At 47.5% G+C, this 9,451-nt stretch overlaps 1 protein-coding gene across 1 annotated transcript; it reads right to left on the reverse strand.

The window, feature by feature from the left end:
- Positions 1-3,912: 3,912 nt before the first annotated feature.
- LOC136503812 (remorin 1.4-like) lies at positions 3,913-4,747 on the reverse strand. Its single transcript, XM_066498771.1, has 3 exons — positions 4,589-4,747; positions 4,232-4,306; positions 3,913-4,071 (listed from the first exon to the last, which is right to left on the reverse strand). Exons 1-3 carry the CDS (start codon positions 4,745-4,747, stop codon positions 3,913-3,915), a joined length of 393 nt encoding a protein of 130 aa, XP_066354868.1.
- Between the last annotated feature and the right edge of the window lie 4,704 nt (positions 4,748-9,451).

Raw genomic sequence — 9,451 nt, forward strand, 5'->3', positions numbered from 1 at the left:
GTACTTGAAGAATTTGTTTTGATAAAAATGTTATAAAACCACAGTATCACATATTCCTTAATTGGTGAGCAATTCCTACCAAAGCCAAATATGACATTTTGCAAGTTTCAAGCCTTCTACATAAGCTGCTTGTTATTGTATTGAGTTTGGTCAAGTCTTGTTGACCCTTGTTGAGAGATTTATCATGCTCCCAAGATCAAGATCACGTACACCCACTTACACATGCTACTCTTACACTAAGAGTACGCAAAACATGCTTCCATCCAGATCCACTAAAAAATTCTACTCCTACACTAGGAGTAGACAAAAATTTGTTTATTAGGCAAATACTCCATGTTCTAAAAAGATAAAGACCTCTCTCTAAATATGTGGTTTAGGAGATGAAACATGGGCCATGCAAAAAGCTTTAAGAAAAAATATGGACACATGAAGGTCCCTGTACAAAAAAATGATGAGCACATGAAATCTCATGTATTGAAAAAAGAAGGAAAGATAGCCATGTTTCAAAATAATAGGTTATAGAGAGATTATATCTACAAAAGGAGTTTAGTTTTAGTTTACCATTTTTCCACACACATGCACATCTTGATCTAAGATTATGACACTTCTCTCCTTGGATCCTCGATTTGACTTTACAACATATGCAATGCAAGTATTCTATATTGTTTATCCCTACCTAAAGACCCACATGCCTTAGTAAGGATTTATACACCATTAAGTGATTTGAGAGTGTCATTTGAGGAGTATAAAGTGAACTATGCTTTTCCTTGAGAAAAACTTCCAAAACTCCAAGTTGCTAAGATGTGAAATTAGGAAGAGAACTTTGTTTCAAGAACTGTTCCGCTTTTCAACAACCCAAGAAAACATGTTAGCTAAAGCCACATACCCCACTTATGTAAGGAATGTATTGGAATAACTTTTATTAAGCCATATATCTTAGGATGTTATGGTCATGATTAATTTTATCTCTAAAACTTTGCTCGAGGACGGGCAAAGGGCTAAGCATGGGGGAGCTTGCTGGCGGTCCTTAACTCCAATTTCTAACCACCAACTTTCATATAAAATATGCTCAAATAAACACTAACTTATACATAGGGCTTTAAAACTAATAATTTCCACAAGTTTTGGTGTTTGACTATTTGCAGGAGGACATATTGGAATAACACAAGAAATGTACATAAAGTGGACAAGAAACACAACAAAACAAACATCGATGGCTAAGCAATCTTAAACACATATGAATTTACTATTAACCAAGTTCCACATGTATTTGAATAATATTGTTTTGTAGGACGTAAACACATGGGAGAATACACCAAAAGGAGCTTCCCAACGCTGATTTACGCAAAGGAATAAATATAAAAAGCCCATCAAATCAAAGCATCCGAGCGAAGTAACGACCGAGGAGTGGTCCAGGCCCACTCCAGAGCCCACCACGCGAAGGCAGTGGCGAGAGGGCCTGGTCTGGGGGCGACCGATCCCAAGGGGCGCTCGACCCCCCACCAGCACCTCTCTGCCGCCCCTTCGTATGGCGGTTGAATGGAGTCATGCTAAGGCGGTGGAGACTGGGTTTTCGCGCCAGAATTAGCTTCAGCACCGCCTCAAGCCTTGTATAAATAGAGGGGCAACTCCCCTCTCAACACACACCACACCAAGGATCAAGAGCACCACACTCAAGTTTCATTCCAAGGGCTTAGGCCCTAGATAGCTAGTAGAGTTAGTCGGGAGAGATGTGAGGGAGAGAACGGGGAGGAGCCGGACTTCTCAGTGTGTCTCTGAGATTGTACCTCGACGAACATTGTGCCTCAACGGAGCTTTCCGCTAAGTGAGTGATTGTGATTCCTTTGGTATAAATTCTATTGATTAGTGAATCTTTATCCTTACTTGTTTGCGGGATCATCGTTCGCCCTTGTGGCGAATGCTCTAGTAGAAGGGCCCTGATAGAGATGGATAACCCTTGTTAACGCACTAGAGTAGTAGTCGATAGCATAGACGTGGTGTCTAGGCTAGAGGCTACCATCGTTTGTCTCGTACTCCACGGTTGAGGGGTAGGTGGCAGGTGGTGATAGCCCTGTCCGTACCTCATAATCTCCCACGTCCGGGTACGACGTAGAGCTACAGGCCGGCCTCGCCAAGCAGACCAGGTGTGATCCGGTGCCTGAAGTAAGCAAGTACAAGTAGAGTTTATCTATCCAATAGACCCTAAAGGCACAGGAATCCATCTCTACAATTTCCAACTTTACCCCTTGTGTTGTCCTTGGACGAACTAGCTAGAAGAATGCCCTCGTTCCTGTGGAAAAAAAGATACCCTGAATACTTCCAGATGAATTGCTACAATGGTAATTCCGTGCGCTTACAGATTATTTATGTATGCGTTAAAAAATACCAACACCAGCCTACAGGAAAGTGAAGAGGAATAGATTCTTCCCGAGCTCCTTGCAGCGAATCCCCTGACCTGGGCACTAAATCCTCCCCAGAGCTTGAGCGAGACCTTTATCATTACCTGCTTTGCTCACAAAGAGTTTACCCACCTCTTGCGGGGCCTGCTCCCCCTCTCCTTCCTCCCTCCCTCTGCTCGGCTCTCCTGACCTTGCTTCTCTCCACCTCAGAGAGCTTTAGGCCCTTAAGCATGCCCTTCAGCCCCACACCACCACCGCCATCACCTGGTTTGCCCATCTCGTCCTAGCACCTGTCGTCGCCGACATAGCCCCCACCAGCACCGAAAGCTCGCCGCCGGAACCTCCACCACCACCGCAACACCCCCCGCCACCACCGCAGCTCCACCCACCACCACAGCTCCAGTCCCCGCCGCACGCACCCCCTGCTGCCACCAGGGAGAAAACACTGTGCCCCTTCCCCCGGGAGGACCAGGGAGGGCCAAACCCGGGGAATGGAAGGGACCAGAGATGACCGGGGATTGAGATTGGAAGTCTGTGGAGGAATATTGAGCTGGGAAATGGGGATTCTCCCCTCCGAAACGCTAGATCTGGTCTAGGTTCGGCACTCGCCCTCTGAGTCACCAAGGAGACGCAGCGCCCCTTGACCAACAGAGACTTTTCTGGTTTCTCATATCCTGATACTGACACCGAAAGAAAAAAAAATGCAGATGGAGTGTGTGAGAAACGGCCTGCACTGCACTGCTGCACAATGTACGGCAGCAGTGAGGTAACGAGGGAGGTTTGGTTTGGTTGCCTCTTGTAGAGTTGTACTAGCGGCTGCCTCTTCCGGTTAAGTCCAGATGACGCCTTTGCCTCTTAATCAACTTTCTTGCGCCCTAACTTAGCCTGCCCCAAATGCAACCGCATGGATTAAGAACCTTCCCCAAGTAGCCCCAAATCTATAGCTGAAGCTACACTTTCCCTGGAGCTCTTTTGACCCAAATGCAACAACAGCAGGGTTTCTGGCTCTCCCTCTCTCTCTCGTCACCAATGATTACCTTGGATTGAAACAACAATTCAAACATCTTTCTCTCAAAAGACAATTCAAACATCTGCTTTCAACATCCATGCTCATAAAAACATCATGTGACTCAGACTCAGCCTCTCAGGTCTATAGTATTTGACTCTACTCTGGCGTGGTGTCGGCGTGTCGCCCTATTCTGCTAGGAAGACGGAGCGAACACGCGGCGCCGCGGCCGTCGGAAGCAACGCAACACATGAGGACTCCACAAAGGCAGACTACATCCAAACCACAGCGACGAGCAGCTAGCACTGCCCTGGGACTGGGATAAACATGAACCAGGGAAGAATTTTCAGTACTTACAAATTAAGCCCATGCCATAAACATCATGATATACTGCCATCAGCTATGGAATTGGAACAGAGAATCACAGATGATGTCAGCTCTTGTTCCAGAGCATGGTAGCTACACTACCGGAACCAGACGCAGCACCACCGGAGCCGGCAGCACGGCTCACGGCCGGTCTTGCGGATGCGCTCCACCTGCCGCGCCAGCCTGCCGACTCCGGTGCGCCTCCACCCTCGCCTGCTTCCCCTCCACCTTGTGGCTCAGGGCCGACAGCCTCTTGGCCAGGTCCTGCTTCGCCTGGGCTTTCATCTGCTCTGCCTGTGCCTGAACAATTCAGTAAAATACTCACTGAGAATTGCTAAATACACCACCATCCAAGAATTCGAACCAATGCAGTTAATTAACAGAGAATGTTCAGAGATTGATTGAAAGAAGGAAACTCAAAAAAGTTCAGAAACTGAATGTATGAATGAATGGAACTGACCTCGGCCTGCCTCAGCTTGGCTTCGATTTTGGATTTCTGCAAGCTTTCCCATTCCTGTATCTTCACCTCCTTCCTCTGGTATCCGAGGGCATCGATGCATCATGCACATGATAAGGAATTAGAAGTCACTCAATTTATGGTTTCTGCAGCTGATAAGCCGACTAAAGTTGATTTGTTGTGAGAGAAAAACACTGTTTCGTGGCTGATAAGTTCAAGCGAATATGGAGTTAATTGTATGTTTATGATCAGAACAATTCCTGGAGATTTCTTTACCAACTTAGCATCAGCAACAGGGATTTAAAGTGTTTTCGATGAAAATTCTTGTCAGGGAGCATTTTGATTTTATTTTTTTTCCACCTTTGATGCAAGTTTACACTTGTTGGACTCTTCCCACAGGGTGGCGCGAGCTTCAAACGCCTTCCTCTTGATCTCCTCGCCGATGGCTCCGACGCCCTTCTCCGGCGATGCAACAGTGAGGAGGTTCTCCTTCTTGCTGGCCCACGACGTGATGTTCATCTTGTCGAGCTGCAGGCCAAGCGCGGTGATCTCCCGCTGCGCCTTGAGCCGGAGCTCCCGCTCCGACGCGAAGGAGGAGGAGGAGGCCGAGGACGCGCCGTCGCCACAGCAGCAACAAGCAAAAGCAGAGCCAGAACAACCGTGACAAGTTCGACAAGATCATGAATAGTCCTTGTCAAAATCATGGCTTCCCCGTCAAGCACCTCGCCAAAGACTGCAACATGTATAAGCAACGTATCACGCAGGAAGGCAACAAGGAGGCGACAAAGGGCAACCACCCGAGCAAGGGCAAGCGGGGCGAAGGCCAAAGGCGACGAGGACTAGGGTGGTTACCCTCATGTTGAGGACACGCCATGCTTATCTTCGGTGGCCCGAAGGCCTACGAGGACCATCGCCACCAGAAGCTCACGCATCGCCAGATCTACACTATTGCCCCTGTGGTCCCGATCTATTTGAGCGTTGGTCTGAGCTGCCAATTACCTTCGATTGAAACGACCACCCTGATCACATCATGGAGGTAGGCCGATTCCCTCGGGTGGTCAGCGCAATGGTAGAAAGCGTGAGAATGACGAAGGTCCTGATGGGCAGGGGAAGTGGTATCAACATCCTTTACAAAGGATGCCTTTGAGAAACTCAACATTGACGTAGGCACACTGCATCCCTTGCAATCCTCGTTTCACGGGATCATCCCAGGATGGCGAGTTATGCCTCCGGGCACCATCGCCCTCTCGGTTACGTTCGGCAACCAGGTATACTACCGCAAGAAGACACTCTCCTTTGAGGTCGACGACTTGAAGGGGCCCTACCGCACCATATTTTGGGAGGCCGTGCTATACCAAGTTCATGGCGGTACCCAATTACGCCTACCTCAAGCTCAAGATGCTAGACCGCGTGGCGTCATCACGATATCCGGGCCCACGAGAAGGAGGTCGTCGAGCAGGCCGATCGCGCACTCAATCCTGAGGAGGAGAGGTTGGACTTCGAGATAAAGCACAAGATGAGCTCGAGGACTACGCGGTGTGCGCTCTCATCACCAGAGCACCGGAGCAGGCCAATTACTTCAACGGGTGTATCACCCACCTTGCTCTTGTTGTTAGCCTCTCCGGTGACTCCAATGCCTGAAAACGAACTCAAGGGAGCGCAGCCGAGGGAGCAAGATGATGATCCAGCCAAGGAGGAAGGCGATTGGGTCGAGATCTGAGGCATCAGACGTTCCATAATATGGGCTAGTTTGGCTGGGACCCTGGACGGGTTGCCTGTACATTTGAGCTGCCTGTAAGTTGCCTGTGATTGAGAACTTTTTTGCCTGGCCAGGCAATGTGGTATAGGGGCATTTGGTTGGTGACCAGGAAATCCAAACCATTAATAATAGAAGAAAAGATGGTTACGCAGGTAGCCTGAAGCCCAGGCGACCGATTTCATGTGGCGTGCCTGTGCCTGTGCCTGTGCCTGGAACAGGCGTCTTCTCAGTATCCCAACCAAACATGGTCCAGCTCCCAGGGTCCCTCCAGGCACATGCAAATTTCTCAAAGGCTCTGTCCAAACAGCCCCTAAAACTCGGCACTGTCCCGAGCAAGTCATAGGTACAGGACGACGGATGAACTTCAGCTATGTTGTTATCACGCTTACTCTTGTTTTTTTAGCTTTCCTTCTTTTTAAAAGACTAGGTAGCATTCCTGTGCATTGCTATGGGATAGCTAAATTTTTATACTAAAAACACGCGGATCGCACGATAAGATAATAATACTGTGAAAATAAATACCGACATTAAAGTGACATTTAATCTAAAGAACAAAGTTCGTAAAATTAACAAAGTCATGGAGAGCGCGGCATCGTAGGCACACAAACTCTACTGTATAGATCTTTCCGTGATGCGACTAAAATAATATTTTATATCAGCGGGAAGAAATCTCCGATATCTATTTCTTTTGTGTGCCATTAATTCCATGAATAAGTTCCGCCGCATATGTATACCATCCTGTACACATGTTCGTAAAATATCTCACAAAACCTTAAAATAAAGTATATTATACTCACCGTATAAATATGCGTGGCTTTAGATCTATTCCACGTAGATATATACTGTAGAATAAAGTATCCACTTGAGTGTCTGTGGTAAGATTGACCATCAGCAATATATAGAAATAGTTAAATCATAGGTATTATTATTGCTAGCAATGGTAACTTTGAATTAGTTACCTATCTATGTCATCTGCAATGTTTTTTTCACAGATGAATTTCCATTTGACGATATCCTCGTTCCATCCAGGAATATGTACATTCACCGCGGCCATGTACTGCAAGTTAAATTTAAGAGTTTGCCTGGTAGTTTAGGGTAACCGAGGCGGTTTTCTTATGCCGACCGTATCGGTTAATTAATTAACCGAGACCGTAAAAGTCGGATTAACTGTGATCTTTGGATGGAGGCGGACGGTTTGTCCGTCTCATTTAAGATTTTCTGCAGTAGCATGTGTGTCTTTGTGTTAGAGGATGCTATGGCTCTAGCACTAGCACTAGACATAACATAGTTGCATCACTCCGATGATTAGAAGGAACTCCTCTCATCCACGCTGGCCAGTCGTCCTCTAGAGGTTGCAGTGACGCACTACTGCTTTTGTGTCTCACGAGGGTCCTTCAATTTCATTTGAGAATTGGTTGCTGACACTACGGGAAACACGTGATTTGCAGAGTGTAAAAATTTTTGCCGAGTGCTAAATTTCGGGCACTCGGCAAAGACCTGCTTTGTCGAGCGTCATACTCGGCAAAATATGGCACTCGGTAAAGACCTGCACTCGGCAAAGGCAGACACTCGGCAAAGATTGATAGGGGCCTAACGGCATCCAGCGGCGTCCTCTTTGCCGAGTGCCCCCCATTTGGCACTCGGCAAATTTTTTTTTTGGTTTTTTGCCACCAAATTTTTTTTGAAGCTTTAGTACACTACCACAAACAATTGGCCCTCCTCAAGGTGGCAGTTCACACTTCGAGTGGGGAGACTGGCAGTAGGTACCATTTATTTGTTTCTTTTCATGTTGCATGGACTTGTGTTAGACTTAGCCTTATGTTGGACTACTACTAGAGACATATATATATTGTGATGGATATTGTCATGGATGATGCGAATGTATGTGATGGATTATGGACAATGGATTTATATGTGATGTATTATGGATGGTGGATGTGTATGTGATGGGTTATGGATGTGTATGTGATGGAATATGGATGTGTATGTGATATATCCTGTGCTGTATGTTGATATATATGTGATTTCTTTGTTTGTGCTGATGGAAAGCAAAAAACCAAAAAATAGCATTTTTCCCCTCTTTGCCGAGTGCCACACTCGGCAAAGAGGGCTTTGCCGAGTGCCGTGACCATGGCACTCGGCAAAGCTGGGAAGCAGAGACCCAATTTTCCAGCTTTGCCAAGTGCCAGAGCCATGACACTCGGCAAAGATTTTTTTTTAAAAAAAATAAAAAATTTCTTTGTCGAGTGCAAGAGTATGGCACTCGGCAAAGAATTTTCAAAAAAAAGAAAAAATTCTTTGCCGAGTGCCGCTGAGGTGGCACTCGGCAAAGAGGCCGTCAGAGTTGACGTCGGATTTTTTTTTGCTGAGTGCTGACGTGACACTCGGCAAAGGCTTTACCGAATGCCCGATATGTGGCACTCGGCAAAGAAACCTTTGCCGACGGGTTCTTTGCCGACTGCTCTTTGCCGAGTGCGGCACTCGGCAAAGCCTTTGTCGAGTGCAATAGAGGCTTTGCCGAGTGCCCTAAGCACTCGGCAAAGAGCCCGTCTGCAGCAGTGTGAGTTGATTTCCTTGTTTCAAATTCTGAGTTTTAAGTGATGTTTACCGTCTAAATTTGGTTGTCTAGTATGGTGAGATCTTGTTGCCTAGCCTAGACAGCTTTCATAGGGCTGCAACCAAACAGTCCTAAATGCTATGCTACAGAGAAAGAAAATAGTAGTAATTGAGAACCAAGGCCCAGTTGCATGTGCTGTAGCAAATACAGGCCACGACGGTCCAACAAGAGTTGGGGGGAAACGGGCTACAGGCGCACCACGTTACGGGCCGGCCGTGAGTTGGCAGTATTATTATTTATTTAATTAATTTGTCCTTCCGAAATCCGATCGCAGTCAGCTTTGCTGGCTGACGAGTCGGCGTCCCGTAGCGCACTTGTAATCATCTCTCGACGATTTTTGCCTGCGGTTGAGTAGAAAACGGGCCGGATAGTTGTGAGCCAATCATCATCGCCACGCGGAGGAACTGTGTGCCTATCTCGATCGGATAGGAATAGGGATGAGTTCCGGTTCAGCGGCCGTCATCTCGTGCGTGCGTCGTCGGGTCGCAGTCAGCAAGAGTCTCTCGGTCTGGGCTCTCTTCCCGTACGTCGTCGACGGGGAAGCTCTATCGTGCCGTTGCGTGCATATGTATCAGTATTAGGCAGGCAGCACCGGATCCGACTATCCGAGACGACGACGATTCCGGAAAGCGACCGAGACTGACCATGAGCAAAACACCTTGGATTGGCAACGGTGAGGTGAACACAAGGAGACATCTGATGTGACTGCCAGAAGCGAAACAGAAACAGACGCGGGAGGCAGGAGGAACCACGGGCTCACTGCCGGTGCCGGCGCCGGCCGCGGAATTCCACTTCCTCTGCATTATTAGAATGCAGGGCCCGCCCCTGGTCCACACCTGCCAGAGGC

Source organism: Miscanthus floridulus, chromosome 14 (genome assembly GCF_019320115.1).
Source record: "Miscanthus floridulus cultivar M001 chromosome 14, ASM1932011v1, whole genome shotgun sequence".
Classification (NCBI taxonomy): Eukaryota; Viridiplantae; Streptophyta; class Magnoliopsida; order Poales; family Poaceae; genus Miscanthus; species Miscanthus floridulus.